Raw genomic sequence first — 19,327 nt, 5'->3', positions numbered from 1 at the left:
AGTTTTTAGTGTGTGCTGGTGCCTTTTACTGATTTAATTTTAAGGTCATTATTTTCAGGAAAGAAGATAATGAAAGAGGATAATAGCTAAGATCTATTGGCTAAACTCTGGGGTGATAGTTTATTTAGAATTACTCTCAGGAAAACAACTAGGGCCCAATCCACGCAGCAGGTGCATAAACTTTCACATATGCTAAGGTACAGTTACTGAGAGTCAGGAGAGTTGAGTTCAAACTTTCACATATGCTCTTTTAGATACTTATTTGCCCAAATAATACAAATTCTATATTTACAGAAAACCCCGGTTCTCCTTCTAAATAACGTATGCAGCTACATTGAACAAAACAGTTCAACTTCAGTTACTTGTTCTTATTGAAATGTCTCAGGTTTATAAAACCGTGACCTTACCTAATGTCCTTTTATTTCTGTTAGCTAGAAGAAACAGTCTCACAGAAGAGGCTGAAGGCTTTAAAGGTAGAAAAGTGTAGCTGCACATCAACAGACGCAGGCTGAGTTTGTAGAACTCATTTATACGGAGGCCGTTTTTCAATGGAGCTAAAGTGTAAGGGAGCTATACGCCTTCTATTTCTATTCTATGTAGGGTCGTATGCCTTGCTCCTCACTATAGCATCTGCACACTAGTAGTTCATTAAGAGACAGGACTCATCTGTCACACGTGGTTTGTTCTCTTATCCTCACATATTGCTGACGATGATGCGCAAAAGGAGTAAAATCCAGCTTAGGGTATTAGGGATAGTAGAACTAACAGGAACAAACACAGTTAAGCCTTATTTTGTCATCAAAGCAAGCAAGTAGGACTCAGGAAACAGGAATATAGAGGGAGCAGATCTGTTGAGTAAGAAAGTGCCATTTTGCATAACCACTTTTCTTACCATAAGCACGCTTTAATGCAGAAGGAAAAGGAGAAGCCCACTAAAAGAGACAGAGATATTCAATAAGGGTGGGAGATACGATCAGAGTTAGGAGAAGGGTGTGATAAATGATCACAGACAAGCATTTTCCAAATGTGTTATTGTAACCCATGCTTCCTTTAAACAGCAGTAGTTGGGGGCATTTTTTTTTGCCAGAAGAGTGGAGCAGCTGTCCACTGACTCCAACTAGTCTGGGAATAGCGGGGGGAGTTCACAAACCCATTGAGCATGCTCATGCCTCTCCAAGGGTGGGGGACAATTCCACTCCCAAGTTAACAAAAAGGGGGGAGGTTGGACTCTCCAAGGGAGATGGCAGTACCAGCTGGGAGGTGAAGATCTCTGGCCTGACGGCTGATGCTCACAGGCTTACTTTTACTTATTGCAGCAAGAAGATAACCACAAAGAGAAGGCTAACAGCCTATTCAAAGAGCTGGGCACTTGCTGTTTGTTCAGTTCAGGATGAAGTGGTGGCATAAATGGCAAATCAGCAGTGCATGTTTTAAATGCATAGGATTCGTGGCCTGTGACCTTTTGTACTGAAGAAATCTGTATGTTTGATACTATTATTTTTGTTTGCATAGTATTTGCTGTATTGCTGTAGTGATAAGATTCTGATTAGATTTATGAGGAGTCTTAGTTAATCCTCAGTTTGTTTTCTTATAAACTAAAAGTGGGTTTTGGTTTTTTTTTTTTTTTTTTTTTTTAGTCTGAGCAGTTTTACTACATTGTGATGTTTTTATTCCAAACCGGAGCAACTCAGGGTACGGGCATCCCCAACTGTCCCAATTTGCATATTTATTGTGTGTGTTATCCACAAGTGGGAGCTCCGCTGTCAAAACAGACTGAACCCACTCTCTATTCCTACAGTAAAATGGAGTTATAGTGGGTACTTGTGTAATCAAAGTTTAGTGGTTTACATTATGAAACCACATAGTATCAATTATAAGCCAAAATGAAATGCTCTCATCAAGCCAGAGGATGGGGATACCTGACTTGTGTGGTGGTCCCAATTGCTTTTAGTAACCATACAGTATTTATAATTCAGACCACGTCAAACCTCTTTGAACCCTCCCATTAGCTTCCCATTACACTGCATATTAAATTCAAATCTCTTGTCCTTTCTTTTAAGGCCTTCAACACTTAGGGCTTGTCTACACATACAGCAGTTCCTGATAAACTCCATGCATGAACACACTTATTTTGGAAAACAAGTGCCTTGTTCCTGTTTAGCTTGACCTATCATGTTTTAAATTCACATCCTACCTTAATCCCTGTTAACTTTCTAGTGTAGCCGATTCTGAGCCTTATTCCACATCTCTTGCTTGGTTTTCTTTCATGTTTTCCAATCTCACTGCCAAATGTGGCAGCACTGACATCCCCTTTGTTTCCTTTTCCCACTTCCAGTTGTGTCCCTTCAGCGCCACTCCTATGGACAGAACGCCCTTCCAGAGCTCACCAAGCCACCTCTATCCCCCATTCAAATCCTTCCTAAAAGCCTCATTTTGCAGGCTCAGTCATATACAAAGAGTGAGTTCATTCAACGTTCTCTGTGTGTATCTTTCTATCTGAACCATTAAGATGCGTTCATGCCTTAAGTGTGTAACCACATGATCCTATTATTGTAACCTTTGATTTTCCATATCACTTCCCCACTTCTGTTTGCTTGCCCATCCTCATTCACTGTGGGTCACCTGAAATTAGATTGTAAATTCCTTGGGGCTGGGATCTTGAGTTCTACTTGTCTGGAAAGCAACTAGCACATTCTTAGGTGGTGTAAAAATAATAAAATAATATGCAGATTGCTGCATACTGATTAGCTGTTTCCCCTAGGACTCACCAATCCATATAATCATAACAAATGTTGATGCTACAACTTCTTGTTTACATTAGTTAGTGTAATCTGATTTGTCAGTATAACAACCTGTTGAGTGTCACATGCCAGTATAACAATACATTGGTAGTAACCTGTCTTCCTGGTAATAAACACCTGGATTTACAGTTTCAAACTTACTGATAACTTCAGATAGGAAACATTTGTAATTACTATATAGATTCACAGATTCATAGATTCTAGGACTGGAAGGGACCTCGAGAGGTCATCGAGTCCAGTCCCCTGCCCTCGTGGCAGGACCAAATACTGTCTAGACCATCCCTGATAGACATTTATCTAACCTACTCTTAAATATCTCCAGAGATGGAGATTCCACAACCTCCCTAGGCAATTTATTCCAGTGTTTAACCACCCTGACAGTTAGGAACTTTTTCCTAATGTCCAACCTAGACCTCCCTTGCTGCAGTTTAAGCCCATTGCTTCTTGTTCAATCCTTAGAGGCTAAGGTGAGCAAGTTTTCTCCCTCCTCCTTATGACACCCTTTTAGATACCTGAAAACTGCTATCATGTCCCCTCTCAGTCTTCTCTTTTCCAAACTAAACAAACCCAATTCTTTCAGCCTTTTACTACTGAGAAATAAGGGGTGGACGTACTTTGTAGAACTGTGAACTTTTGTAAAGATTATAGGGAATTTCCAGCTGCTACTTTTAAATAAATAAATTATAGCTCAAACTACAAATAAAAATATGAATAACCAGTAGCTTCATGTGATGTCAAACATTCACTGTTTAGTTTGGAAAACATCACCACTTTGTGGATGGCATTTCTCAGGCTCAGAAATGAGTGTAACGGAAGACGGATCTGTATCTAGTACATTAAACATAGACAATAGCGATAAAAAGACCTACTTGGTTGTCTAGCTCATCCCCTGACAATGTAGAACATAGGCTCTAGAGGATACATACTGTACGTTTCTGATTTAACACCTTGTTCATTTCAGTGGTCCAAGTAGTATAAATTACCTAATACAAAATATCCAGCACAGGATCAAACATACAGAAACATGATTGCTAGCAGTAAACAAACAGTGATGCCTTCTGGTTCATTGTTACACAAGTCACTTCTTTTGGTATCTGGTATAGAATAAGAAAGAGCCACCTAGGCTTTGCATGCACACAGGTTTCATCAGTGGTTGCAACAATTACTTATGCTCTTGCATCAGTAAATATAAAACAGGGCTAAAGACAATCCTTGCGATTCAGGGCTAGCTTGAGAACTGTCAAACTGATCAGCATGATCTATCCTCTGGGAGTAGTTATCCTTTTTCTCTGAGATCTTGACACTGATGAAGATTTACATGCATCTCAAGAGCAGCAAAGACACTAACGTTAGAAAAAGCACATTTCAAATCATCAGTGGATATTTCTCCACTTCCAGTAGTCCCATTGTACATTAGTGATCTGTGACCTTTCCACTGTAACCCCAGCATTCAGGGTAGTTCTTTCAAACTTCAGCGAGCTGCAAACATTTAGGATGTCAGCTTGAGAGGTGCAGAATTGTAAAAGAAATTGAATCTGTTGAGTCAGTTCTGAAGTTCATCCTGGACACCCAACCCTATGTCAGAGAAATTGGGCCCAAGACTCTCCCTCGTCCCCTCCTCCCCCTCAGCTATTTTGTAAACTTGTGATATTTTGAAATAAAAATACCAATGAAATAGCCAGGGGACAAGATGTTTCCAGTGTTAATGATCACCTGCTCGCTGCAAATCAGCTCCCTTTAAGGTGTCTCGAGTTGGGACCTGGAAACTGAGGTACCCAAAAATCACTAGTCACGTCTGAAAATCTTAGCCAAGAAATTTACATTTAAAAGTTAGTTGTCAGACACAAAGTACATTTTTAATTACACTCCGAAATGCAATAATTAACACAAACCTTATTATAATCTTATTGTTCACGTTCACCCACACAGCTGGTTCTGAAGATTCAGCATAATTTGTTGTTGGGTAATGTCTCTAGACAAAAGCCATTATCCTTTAGCAATTTGATCGTCTCTTTAGATTTGGTATCTGACTGTTAGCTCAAGCCATAGAGAATACAATGGCAGGGGGACAAGTTTGCATGACGAACCATTTTTCAACATCTCTGCTGTCATGACATCAGATTCTTCAGGTTTCATGGCTTTTGTGGTGGAATTTTTCAAGTCAAAGCATATGAGTGTAATTGGGGACTGGTTTACAGGTGGCGAGTTTGTCCAGGATACTCTTAATGAATAAACTGACCTATTTTACCTCACCCTCAGGGTATGTCTACACTGCAATTAGACACCTGCAGCTGGTCTGTGCTCTGGGACCCTCCCATCTTGCAGGGTCCTAGAACCTGGGCTGCCTGAACATCTACACTGCAATTAAAAACAGCCCCTTAGTCTGTGTCAGCTGGCACAGGCCGGCCACAGGTTGTTAACTGCAATGTAGCCATGCCCACAGTGGCCAGCAAAGATGCAAAGCAAAGCAACTATATGAATGGCTGGAACTTTTACGTTAGAAGCTAATCTTACAGGCTTACAACATGGGAGTTGAAAGTTTAGACGGGCTGCACAAACACTCTGACACATGTCCAGACTCCACTTCTATCTGGCCAGAAGATTGCATCACATCTTATCAAACAGACCTGGCCACAGTGATCCAAGTGGGACCTCTAGACTTGATTATTGCAACTCATGTCTACGAATGAAGGCACACACCCTGAAAAATATTCCAACCAGGGCCAATCGGGGGCGGGGGGGGGGGGAGTCAGGAGGGCCATTTGGCCTGGGCCTCAACTCACAGGGGGGCCTCAAATTTAGACACTTGTTAATTTTTTGGCATTTGATAAGTTTTGCAACTTATTTTTATGCACATCCCTATCGGACCAAAATGTGACACACTCTCTCAGCTTAGAGCTGCAAAATTTAAGCAAATAAGAGATGTGATTTGGTAAAAGACTTTTTTTGTTAACTGATATAGATTTTGTCATAGTAAAGAGTTAAAAATGTTCATAAATATTAATAAAAATATATCGGTTCTGATGGCACAAGATTAGATCATGTGTCGTCATTTTTTATTTTTAGTATGGCCCGGGCCCCTCTGGACCTCTGAAAGGGCCTGATTCCAACTGGTACAAAGCCCAGCAGCCTGTGCTCCGTGAGCCCCTGTAACACATCAGCCCAGCATCCAGCCTTTGAATACAGACTTCAAGTCAAGGTCTCTGACTTACTATTTAAAGCTCTCCCTGGACTGGCCTTATTACAATCACTTGTGATAATTACTTGCCTCTTGATAAAAGACTGTCGCTAAGTTACTTCTCAGTTTAGCCTGGAGTGCTTCGATAGGGTACGTGATATGCCATTTGGTTATTGAACTCACAGGATCATCATTTTGTTTATATATAAATAATTTAAATTATTTGAAATCAAGTTATGCAAATAGCCAGCCTACGGAAATGCATGTTTTATTGCTTTCCTTGCCCTGCCCTCCCCTATTGCTTACTGAACTCACATACATCGTGTCTGAATTTAGACTGTAAACGCTTCAGAGCAGAGACCACGTCTAACTGTGTGTTTGTACAGTGCGTAGCAGAATAGGGCCCCAACTGGGATTTGGTCCAACAGGCACTACTGCAATAAAATGTATTTATTGTGTACCCACACACCATTACCTGTTCTGACAGACAATATGACTAATGCACACCCAGAAACTCTGCCTGCACTGCCTAACATGCATGCCCTTGCTATGAAGAGGCTCTCACAATCACCAAGCTTCTGGTCAAGAAGACCTAGATGTGTCCTATGGTTTGAGGCTGACAGCATGTAAAACCAGGGGAAATACCTTTGCCTGAAGGGATGTCATCAAGTGTTGGAACAGGAATGAGGCAAAACCCCTCTATCCCTTGCATAGCCGTGTATAGCAACAGAGTCTACAAAGGGCCATATTCTCTCTGTTATGTACTCCAGTAGGAGTTCTGAGAAAACATCAGAGTAGCCTATGGATGCAAAATGCCACCAAAACTTTCGAGTATCATCTAGCTCAGGGGTGGGTAAACTTTTTGGCCTGAGGGCCACATCTGGGAATGGAAATTGCATGGGGGCAATGAATGCTCACAAAATTGAGGTTGGGGTGTAGGAGGGGGTGAGGGCTCTGGTTGGGAGTGTGGGCTCCGGGGTGGGGCTAGGGATGAGGCGTTTGGGGTGTAAGCGGGTGCTCTGGGCTGGGATCAAGGGGTTCAGTGGGTGGGAGGGGGATCAGGCCTTGGGCAGGGATGTGGGAAGGGGTGCAGGTTCCGGCTGGGGCTGCAGGCTCTGGGGTGGGGCTGGGGATGAGAGGTTTGGGGTGCAGAAGGGTGCTCTGGGCTGGGACCGAGGGGTTTGGAGAGCAGGAGAGGGATCAGGGCTGGGCAGGGGGTTGGGGCTCAGGGCAGGCGCCAAGTGGCACTTACCTCAAGCGGCTCCTGGAAGCAGTGGCATGTCCCTTCTCCAGCTCCTATGCGGAGGAGCAGCCAGGTGGCTCTGCACGCTGCCCCATCCACAGGCATCACCCCACCAGCTCCCATTGGAGTGCCAGAGGCTTCTGGGAGCTGCATGGTGCTGCCCCCGACCAAGCGCTGAAGCGGGGCAAGCCCCAGACCCCACTCCCAGCTTAAAACGGCTCACGGGCCAGATCCAGCCCTTGGGCCGTAGTTTGACCACCCCTGATCTAGCTAAAAATTTTATCACCAACTTTTAGAAGTGACACTAGATTTAGTTAATTAATCCTGGGTAATTTTAGCATTCACAGACATTATTGTGTCCTCAGCAATGTTGACAGCTGATCTTTCTGGACAAGAGAGGCTGAAAAAGTTGTGGCAACCTAATTAGATCATTTCTTCCAAACTAATGACCTTGCTGAGAAGTCTGACAAGGTTCAGGCTTTCTTTTTTATAGAGACCAACCTTCTTAGTATTTACTAGTGGTTTGAGCAAATATAATATTGGATCATACTGCTTCACCTAACTCATTGACCATGTGTTGGCTTGGGTAGTAACAATGTAAGACAGACCTCATTTCTTAGTGTGCATGATTGGGAAGGTGAATGGAAGGTTAAATAGGGGCTTAACAAGCAGTAGTAGGGTGGAGTCAGGATGTCTGTGGTAGCTAAGGTAAGCAGGAACACCTTGGTGCTACGAACAGTGGACAAAATAAACCTGGAATGTAAAAGTCAAGTTATACAGGAACAGCACATGGACAGATCATGCTGTATAGGGATTGGTTTCGAAAAAGTAACCAAGCCAATCATGAAGCATATAATGCAATGTGTAGTTAAAAATGCATGTATTACTAGCATTAGTAAAAATGTATATACGTTTTGCTGTGTAATTTTGGATGTGTAATACGCCCTATATCCAGCCCCTATGCTTGAGTCTGACCAACTCAGCGTAGCTTTGCTCTATGCCTAGTAAAGGAACTTGAGTGAGCCTGGAGTCAAACAGAGTTCTTGGGGAACCAAGTAAAAGGAGGTCTTGGGAAAACTCCAATTCCATGGATTGCTGCTTCAGTGATTGAAGCTCAATATGTTTTAAAGTGATTCGCCTGCACTCTGAGGTCTCACCGGGCAGAGTCCTTGGACCTATGCTGTACTGTTTGTACTATATATATATTTCACATGGGTGCTATGATTCAAAGGCATAATTATCATGGTGACACTCACGAGACACATGGTTACTCCTCTCCCCATTCAGTTGACTACAGGAGAACAACTCTTGGTTTAGTTAGGCTCTAACTCTAAAGTAACTTTCAGCCAAAGTCTGAGCAAACACCACAGCTGATTTAAGGTGGTCCCTGCTACTTTTTGAATACAGTAGAACCTGAGAGTTACGAACACCAGAGTTACAAACTGACTGGTCAACTACACACCTCGTTTGGAACTGGAAGTACGCAATCAGGCAGCAGAGACCCCTCCCCCCCCCCCCAAAACAAATACTGTACAGTACGGTGTTAAATGTAAATTACTAAAAAAATAAAGGGAAAATTAAAAAAAGATTTGACAAGGTAAGGAAACTTTCTGTGCTTGTTTTATTTAAATTAAGGTGGTTAAAACCAGCATTTTTCTTCTGCATAGTGAAGTTTCAAAGCTGTATTAAGTCAGTTGTAAACTTTTGAAAGAACAACCCTAATGTTTTGTTCAGAGGTATGAACATTTCAGAATTATGAACAACATTAATTCTCGAGGTGTTTGTAACTCTGAGGTTCCATTATAGCTTCATCCTTTTCAGTTCCCTTTAATGAGAGTATCAATAGCCTGCTATAAAGGTTCAGAACCCTGCTTTGTTCCCTTCCTGTGATAGCTTTTGCTTGGCATTTTAATTACATCATGAATCCTTTACAGTCATTTAGCATATAAAAAGGTTACTACTATTTACTGTCTCAGGTAAATGCTTATCCTTTCTTTCATGCTTTTAATATACCTCAGCTACATAATTTAAAAACTCATTCTCTGCGGACCTTCCGGACTGTTTACATTGCCAGGTGCAATTTATCTGGAACTTTTCACGTTGCTTGCTACTTTACGCAGAATGTGAACAGCATATTACATCAGAGTTAAAAGCTTACCATTGTATTTTAGTTGGTTTTGACATATTTCTCTTCAGTTATAAAGCATTATTATAATTTTCCTAGCCATAGCAGGCAAGTGTTCATTCCACATACGTGACTTGAGTATTGCATTCTAATTCTAAGGTTTTATTAAGTTCTTGGATATAAACCCTTTTCTTACTATATCACATTTCTAAACTTTTGCCCAAACTTAACCAGAAATGCTGGACATACCACTGATTTCAATGGAGTAGAGTTCACTTACGCTATGACTGAAAACTTGGCCTCAAGTGTTTTAAAAATCGGAATTTGTCTACCTGGTTTATGTGCAGGAAAAAGTCAATAACTTACCTTTTTCCCAGTTTTAATGCCGAAGGCTAGTACTTTTTTTTAAGTCACTTTAAGATGCTTGTACAGGAAGTGTGGTATAGAAAGATATGCTGTATTGTACACTTTAAAGACGTGATCACCAGTTTTTCTACTTTAGCATATATGCTTTTTTGATTTTCTTTTCTAAAGATAGAATGGTATCCACAGTATATGTCGGTCCTTTGAGGGTTTCTCAATAAGTGCTCTTATATACTGTGTATTGCAATAATAATTCTGCTGTGTCACTAAGAATGGATGCCATGGATGAATTGATTTTGTCTCCCAGAATCAGTTTAAAGCTCTTCCCGCCCCCCAAACTCCACCATTTCAGTCCCAAATTTAATTTATCTTCAAGTGACATATTACTGTTAGTGAAGGATTTCCTGTTCCAGTGTAGCAATTTTTAGAAAGTTTACCATTGCAGGATTATTCTTAAGATGTCACTCAGTCTAGGTCTTGTACAAATAAAGCTATTCTCATGCACTATGATCAGGATAATACATGTACATAGCTTTTAAATTGTTAAATCCGCCTATAATTTACCAGTTCAAAGATATGTTAAAATTGTGGCCTAAAACATCTTGACATTGTTCCTTTTGAAGTTTATTTAATCATTATCTTTGGATTTTATTAGCTTGATCCATATTAATGTGAGAGCTATAATTTACTTGCTATGTAATGCTAGCCATTTAATAAATTTTATTAATGCAATGGGTCAAGATGTTAGCTTAGTAAGAGAAGTTCCTAATACACCAATACTGTTCAATCATACCCATACTGGATTAGGCTGATATAGTAGTAATGAGAGACAGTATTTTTGTACATGCATTAAGATGTTTTTTGTGACTAGAGGAATGCTCCAATGTGAATGGATGCACCAAATGTATGTTAGCATAAAACAAGATCATGTATTTCTAGGTGTGAAAATTGGCTCGTATGTCTACAGTATATTCCATAGGAGAACAGTTGTGTTTGGCAGAGAAAGCGGGGTTTCCTCCAATCACGTGCATAGTGTTCACTCCATATTCCTGGGGGAATTTGGTCTGTAACTTGGCCTGGGAAGGCTTCCAATGCTAAAGGGCTCAGAAAGGATCAGTGGTGCATTGGCTGCATGGAAAGGGTAGCTATGGAAAGGGGGAGGAACTCCTCCGTGCTTCAACAAAGGTGCCATTTGTTTGAGGAAGACATAAAATCAGAAATCATAGTTGTAAATCAAAAGTTGTATTCCCTGTCTGTGCATCTGCCTTAAGTATTCTCTATATTTGCAAGTTCTAGGCTTTCATACCTTGAAGCATTATTGCTTTAACCAGAAATCTATTAATTCTTTAGCCACTCAAGATACAATCTGATGTCAAACATAGCTATTCTGATTATGTCCTGGTCAGAAGGTAGGTAAAATCATTGTTACAGAAACTCAGTTCAGTTAAAGAGTCCCATCAATGAATGTGGCTATGTCTACACTGTGCCACAGTGTGAACTATGGGGATTCGAATTGCAGAGTGCACCAAAGTGTCTCTTACTATAGTTCATGTTAATGTTAACTGGGTACCTTTTAGTACACACCTGAAGCATCCACACAGAGCAGTGAGCAACATTTTGGCGCACAATTCTGAAGCCTGTAGTCTGCACTGTGGCGCAGTGCAAACAAGCCCTGTGTTTAAGGTGTCAGCCTTATAATACATTTAAAAAGTGTAGTTTAAAGTGACACATTGGTGAATATTAGCACAGAACTGCAGGCGGATGCTCTTGATTGATGCAATTATTTGCGCTGACACACACACAGTTGTTGTAATTATTATTACTGACACGATCTAAACTATTGCAAAAAACCAGTGAAGTGAAACAAACGTTTATTTCCAGAGATTTTATTAATGTAAATCCATGAATATATAATCAACTTTGAATTCCCCCCCACAAATATAAATTCACATAACAGAAATGCTGCCGGTTGCATGCAGCATTTCCCCCATAGATTTACTAGCTAAAAACTCAGTGTCCCAATTATAGAAAATAAAAAAATCAGCATACTAGTTATAGAAAAATAAAATATTTATAGAGTAAGAGACACTATATCATGACATTCTAATCTCATTTGTTTAGCTATATGCTCAGACACTTGGCACTGAAAAAGGACCTAAACTGAGATGTGACATGCTAGTGTAACAAGTTTTCATTTTTTAAAAGAAATTTAAAATATCAGCCATAAGAAAATAATCTTAAAAGATAAGAAAAAAGTAAATATATTTCTAAATTAATTCTAGGTTCCCAATATACTCTAGTAACATCTGCGATCATCTCCATCTTCCTTTTTTAATTCTTCTTCTTCTTTTTTTTTTTTTTTTTTAAATTATTGCCCAGTAGTGTTTAATTGTTCAAAACTGGCTTTTTTTCCAGGAATGTTCATTTTCCATAACCTATGGAGAAATCATATAACGAAACAGTTAGCTTTTAAGACATGCAGTGTGGACCACTCAAATTTGCCTGAAGCCTTTCCAAGAAGAGCTTACATTGTAGCCTACTGAGTAAACTCTAATCCAACACTCAGGAATGCCTTCAGATTGTCTTTCCTATAAGGAAGATTAAAAAAAAAAAAAAAAAAAAAAAGATCAAGAGATGGCCCATATGAGAGTTACAGATTTAAAGTGATATGCTTCTCAGTCTGATATCAAATTTTATTTAAAAATAAATATTGACTTCAACTGAGGTGAATGTAAAGGCACCACAAATCTTTGAATTTTACTGAAACACTAAATCAGCGTGTAGTGGGTATAGAATGCTACCAATGAGAATTCCCCACTCACATACACCAATGGGAGCGTTTTACATCCACTTTATACAGGTGTAAATGACTACCCAAGGTGCATAGCAGTGGAGAATCCAGCCCAAAGTGTTTAAACATCCTGAGGGTTTTTTTTTTTAACCTCTCCAATGTCTTAGATTTTCCAGTACACTGGAAAAGAGATATCTAATCTCCAACGTGAGAGGATTGCATCAGAGTAGAATTTTGAGAAAAAAAAATCTAAGTGTTTGAAATTCCTCCAGTTATAGTGGCAAGCTGAGTGGTAAATCTTCTCCAAACATTCACGCATCATTTAAGATTTGGTTGACTGTTCTCCCAGTTTCATTTGACTGTAGCTGGAGAAGATATATGTCAATACTGTTAATTTTGACATTCAGTGTAAATAATTTAGAATTCAGATAATCTCTGAAATTCCTGATCTCTCCTACTGTCCTGATTCAGAATCTACAATGGCAGGGTGAATCTGTGAGGCCTTTTAAACTCAAGTCTTCTACTGTCAATCGTCAATAATTCCTAACATGTGCTTAGTCAGGTCTCTCTCTCTCTTTTTTTTTTTTTATAATTAAGATTTTCTAAATTACATTATTAGGAACAAAATCCTGAGTTAGGATAGCCGGGGGCAAATGCTCTGCTGGTTAAATTGTCATTGGTGTATTCAGTCTAGCTGAAGATCTGCGCCACTTGGTTTCAGTGCTGGCTAACTACAATACAGTCTGTCCTCAAGCCAGTGAGCCAGAATGTGTGTTATCATTTATCTAGTGCCATAGGTGTCCATATGAGGCAAGGGTGCTTCTCAGAGGAATTTACAATCTAATACAGACAAGACAGATGAATATGCCATCAAAACATGCCAGGGATGAGATGAGAAAGGAGTGGGATGATATGAAGTGATCCCAAGTTGTTGCTCTGGCAAATGAGCCCATCTTGCCTTTTAATCTTGATGTGGAAATGTTTGGAAGTCTACACTGCAATGAAACAGCCCCACAGCCCAAGCCATGCAAGCCCGAGTCAGCTGGCACAGGCCAGCCGCGAGTTTTTAATTGCAGTGTAGACATACCCCAGAAAACAGTTGCAACCAGAGCTGAAGTGTCACTCTGTTCTTTAAAAACAACAAGGAGGACTTGTGGCACCTTAGAGTCTAACACATTGATTTGGGCATAAGCTTTCGTGGGCTAAAACCCACTTCATCAGATGCATGGAGTGGAAAATACAGTAGGAAGATATATATAGCAGTACATGAAAAGATGGGAGTTGCCAGACTAACACGGCTACCACTCTGAAATCTGTTTTTTAAGTTTCTGGTGAAGGCGCAATATGTATTTCCCAAAGATGCTGTTTTCCCTCTTGCTGTTATTAGATTGTTTAGCTAATTAAACTCATCCTCTGCCCAAAGACTCCTAAGTTACATCAAATGAAAACAGATCCATACAGTTACATGAAAGGAACTTGTCGGTTTAAGTATCAAGATACGTGTTTTGGGGAATGTTTAATTCACTCAATGTATTTTCTTGGTTGCTATAAGCGTAATCTATTTGCACACATTACAAAAACACGACATTTTCCTTTTGAATGAAATATGTAAACTCTGAAGTATTTGCATGGTTGTAGTTTGTCTGTCTGTTTTGATTCTGACTAGAAGTATTCCTGATTTGGGTTTACTTAAGTAAATTTAAATCGATGTACCAGTGGTTGTCAGACCTGCGGAGAAGAAACTCACTAATGCATTCTTTACTTTGTAAATTCTCTCTCTTTTCCATTACAGTAACACTTAGATGAAATTCAGGATCCGATAGTACTAGGTGCTGTATGGATCCTGTGTAGACACAGTCCCTGCTCCAAAGAGTTTATAATCTAAATAGACAAGGCAGTCTATTTAGATTATATCCCCATTTTATAAATGGGGAACTGAGGCACAGAGAGGTTAAAGGTCTTGCTCAAGGTCACAGAGAAGTTTGTGGCAGAACCAGGAACTGGACTCAGAATTCTCCAAGCCCAGTCCAGGGCCTTAACTACAAAACCATCCTACAACAATAACAACGGCAACAAAAAAGACAACCCAGGCTCATTTCAGCAAACAAGAACTTTTAAAATAACCATTACCTGCTTTATCTTCAGTTGACTAAGAAAGTCTAGAAGCTCCACATGCCCTGTAGCCTCTGCCTGTAAACAGAAATTTAAAGAGTACTGCCATGGCTTGTATGCATGTACACAGGCATGCAAAACTACTTAAAGCCTGACTGAAATGTCTAATTACTTGTGGAGAGTTGGGAGAATGATGGCTTTGAATGACTTATTACTTGACAAGAGTTCTGGAAGTGTCATTAATTTGAAGCAAAGACTTTTTTTTAATCAAAATTGTCGGAACCAAAGTGGCATTTAATTTGCCCAACCTAATACCATCTGACATGTCAGAACAGATATGCCATAACACACATGCTTAGCAGAGCTCCACATGCAGTACAGCAATAGTCACACTTACTATTTGTAAGGGAGTTCTGCCATCATACCCAGTTTGTTCCAGGTTTGCACCAGCTAGATACCAGGCATACAACCCTTCCACATCGCCATTAGCAGCGAGGCTGGAAAAAGAACAATTAAGAACAGTTTACTTTTTCTAAATCTGTAAGGGCATCTCACTGTAATACTGTGTTCTCTTAACTATCAGAGAAACTAATGTGAACACTAAACCAAACACAATCTTAGGCATGACGGGCAGGAGGGGGGGGGGGGGGCGCAAGTAAGGGAGGGAGAAGTTTACAAAAGCTTTGAACAGCTGAGCCAGCAACACGGCTTGATGAATCAGTTCCTTAAATTAACAAGGCTGTATTATAAGCAACTTACAACAGGCTAGTTTCACCCAGTGGGTGTGACTATGACTAAAGGGGAAAAAAGATACGCAGTTTCATATTTCACAACACAATATTTATCCTGTGAAATGGCGTTTAAGGGGGTCTGGGGGGGAGCTATCCCACATTTGAGTTGCAGAGTTTTGCATTTTCAATAATAGTTTTACTATACAGAGAGTGACAGCAGACATGCTACCAAAATATTGCACTTAAAAACAAACTCCAAAAGTTGTATAAACATATCTGATACAATATTGCCTCTAGCATGAATGTTAATAGTCATTATCAGCGGTTATGACAGCATTATGTTTCTGTGGTGCCATTTGGATAATTGTAATGATGCTACAGTATTTGGATCTTAAATTAAGGACAATTTATAAAACTCAGTGCCAATAAACAGCCATTTTACACACAGTGAGAAAAAAAGTCTGCTAAGGGTGGTCTATGCCCACCATTTCTAGATGACAAACATTATACCGTTCCAAAGTGAATCAAGACACGAGTGGATTTTGAATCTGTGGTGTAACACCACAGGCAGTTTCTTGCAGGCCTGCTGGCAGCCCCACTAGTATCTGCAGAACTTAATCTTTCATTTAAAAAAAGTGTTTTTAGCTCCTCTGGTGTGAAAAACACCTGGATGTGCCCCAATGCAATGTCACCTGCAGACAGGCTGAAACAATAGAACAGCATGTAGTCTGAAAAAAGTGGGTGGGTCTCACCATCACTCCGCCATCTATCTGCCTGTCCCCCCAGCAATTATTTCTGACCTCAAATCAATCCCGCCCCTCAATCCACATATCAATTCTGCCCCTTTCAGCCTCACCTCTGCTCCTCCTACAGCTCTAGGGGTGTTTCACCCCACCCCAAAATCCTGGGGAGCTGCCCTGAGGTCTCCTCTCTGCTTTCCCAGGATGCAGGGATGGAAGGAGCAGAGGAGCAGAGCCATCATGAGCCTGCTGGATTCTTTCTGCTTCCTCCCCATCCCCTGCGAGAATGGTGCCGGTTGCTTGGGGATGGAGTGGAGAGCTCTGCCTGCTTGTAGCAGCAGCCCTGGGGAAAGCAACCAATCAGAGGGGTTCCCCAGCCGCACTAAAAATGTGTACCCCTCAGCAACTTAGCTGGCTTCTTAGAAAGGCTGTTTCCCAGATCTGCGACCTGACACGCTTTAAGGACTGGGGCTACCCCCAGGCATCTCAAGAGGATGTTAGCTCTGGAGCTGTAAGGCCTTTAAGCATTAATATTGATACTTGATGAATATCTGAACAGAAACAGCCAGGTGATTCTCCACTGAGGTTGGATCTCATTGAAGTGAGGGATGAAAAAGGCCTGTTTGTTTAGTCTGTGGCATATGACCTGCTGCCCTGAATGTCGCTCTCTTTCTGAAGGAAAAGAGTACTGAGGACCGCAGGCCACGGGTAAGGAGGAAGGTGAAAGGCCCCTGAGTGTGGTAGACTGGCTGAGCAGACTTGACTGCTGGAGGTGGGGGAGGAGGAGGAAGGAGTGCAGTAAAGGCATGTGAGATCTCAGCTGCAGGCAGCCAGGACAGCTTGTAGAAGGGTCATTCTGCAGTCAAGTCTGCAAAATTTGTTACTCCCTGCTAGTCTGAAGCCACTTCTCAACTGTTGATACTTATTTTTAGGTACTTAAAAAAATCTGTAAAGGGGAGTGGAAACCTCTAACTGCAGCGGCCTGAGGGTGGGTGAGAAGAAAGCTTTTTCACGGTCTTTCCTTGCAGCAGCCTGAGAGGGTGGGAAGAAGACAAAGCCTGTGCCTTTGGCTGGGAGAGGAGTTAGCGTCTTTGTTTTGTATGAGAAATTTAATAGTGGAAGCCGGCATAGGTAAGAGACGAAATGTTGAGGAAGCACTAATGGAAAGCAATGTTGTTGCAAAAAGGTTATTTCCCACTGACAACAGACCAAAGGGGGGAGTTTAATACTGAGTTAAAAGGAAAGAGCCCTTATAAATTGCACAAGACAGCAGGAGTATTAGAAAAATAGGGAAATGAGTAGCTCACAGCAGTGGCTACTCAACAAGTGAAAGTTTATTTGTTTCAGAAGATTCATCTTTTGCTACATCTTTTGCTTTTGTGTCTGGATTTGTCCAAATTTGCTGACATCGTCATAGATGGGAGTCTTTAACAACAAAAACTAAGAATGGCAGGTTATCAAGTCACAATTGCTCAAATGGGTAATGAACAAACAGATAATTTAGTACCACTGTATCCTAACCAAGAGCAAAACCAGTGAGATAAATGTTTATTATTTGTTTTCACTGCTGTCACTATATGTGACCTTTACTCTATCCTGTTGATTAATTCACAGCCAATTTACATTTTCCCTCCAGGATATGAAAGCTAAATAGGGCCGGGGGCATCCTTTGAGGTTTACTGCCTCAAAGGAATTGTTTTGGTAAAGACCTAGATGAGATTTTTAAGTTGAAAAGAGTCAATCAGTTTGATATGCTTGAAGAATGCAAGTAGCTTGGTCATCTTGCATCTCACAGACATTATGTTGATTCTAAATAACTTTAATCCAATTTCAGAGGGGTGCCAAAAAGGAAATCTCCTTAGGTCTGCATCACAGGAACTCCACTGCTATGTACCTTCTGAGGTTTGCAGGGCCTCCTACTCACAGCCAGAAGCCTCCTCTGCACCTAACAGGTTGGCAACAGAGGAGAACCACTCCAGAGGAGAGCCATTGGCATGCCTTGGAAGGAGCACAAGAGAGAAGTCCTGCTACTACGGACTCCCCTAGTTTACAACAGAAGAGCTACCTTCCTGCATGTCTCGCATGGGTATGTCTACACCACATCTGGGAGAGAGCCTTCAAGGAAGTGCACTCAAGGATACCGTTCATATTATCCAGTGTCCCCAGGCCTTTTTGTTCATGTTTCATAACTGCAAGGAGAGATGGGAGATTAAGATTATAAAAGCCTGCTTCATATTTTATTTCTTCAGAAAGTTAACCAAGTAGGTATTAGAAGCATGGTCCCAGTACCTTCAGAACTATAATTTATCCCAACATCTGTGATCAGACTTAAAAAGGTATGTTATCCTGATAACATTTTTGAAAAAGAGCATCCTTGGATTTCATGAACTGATATTTTAACATATGAGGATATGAGTGAGTGAATTCATTTGCTTGCTCCCCCCCTGCCCTTACTTCAGCCTTGTTGAGCACAGACTGTTCAGAACAGGTGACATTCACTTAATAGACAGTCTAAAAAACAGTAGTATAAATCAAATTTGTGGCTAAACTGAATCTAGTGGAGTAGCTTTCTGAACAAATTTGGAGAGTCACCATTATATGTCTTGGAGTGGTCACAGTTTTGTTTTGCATAAAGACAACAATACCCCTGCAGTAGGAAAACAGATTTGGAAGATTCCAAGGGATGACTGGTAAGAAAACTTAGTTCTCATCTCGACAAAATGGAAACGTGAGATCGAAGAACTAAACATCTTAAAAATGCAAATTCCTCATCTGACTTTCTAAAAACAACAGGATGAATTAACCCTTAGAAGAGGCGGCTAAAAGACTGGATAACATGATAGTGTTTTGTTTGCAAGTAGATGCTCTAGAAAGAATTAGATGCTCTAGAAAGAATTCCAACTGACATTTTACAGTTATCAGCTGATGACCAAATGTACTAAACCGAACACTTCAGTTTCTAAATCCTAAATCATTTTATGTCTAAAGATAAGGAAATTATGGGGCTAGCGTTAGAACAGCAAAAGCTCTGGCCATGGAGATGAATGAATACAGAATAAAGCCAAATTATTTTGACAATAGAGAAGCAGTGAGAAAAACTGGCTTTTGGATCTTAATTCAGGTACAGAACAATACAAGATGGCTCCTGACACAATGCTAAAATTAGCTAGACCAGTCCTTGAATGCTACTTAGGCTCTGGCTCTCCATACCCTGGGGGCTGGGCATATTGCCATGGTGCCGGT

General features: G+C 40.7%; 1 protein-coding gene across 1 annotated transcript in view; it reads right to left on the bottom strand.

Moving 5' to 3' along the window:
• Nucleotides 1-14,598: 14,598 nt before the first annotated feature.
• The window catches only part of ASPG (asparaginase), a 58,421-nt gene continuing 53,692 nt past the window's right edge, over nt 14,599-19,327 (bottom strand). Inside the window, exons 14-15 of the mRNA XM_029912085.1 lie at nt 15,011-15,110; nt 14,599-14,691 (exon numbers count right to left, since the gene is read on the bottom strand). Of these exons, the coding sequence (XP_029767945.1) occupies nt 14,599-14,691; nt 15,011-15,110 (193 nt within the window). The remainder of the gene's footprint in view (nt 14,692-15,010; nt 15,111-19,327) is intronic.

This window comes from Terrapene carolina, unplaced genomic scaffold, assembly GCF_002925995.2.
Source record: "Terrapene carolina triunguis isolate 2854851 unplaced genomic scaffold, T_m_triunguis-2.0 Scaffold189, whole genome shotgun sequence".
NCBI lineage: Eukaryota > Metazoa > Chordata > Testudines > Emydidae > Terrapene > Terrapene triunguis.
Note: the sequence above shows the minus strand (reverse complement) of the source record. Positions and strands in the feature narration are given on the sequence as shown.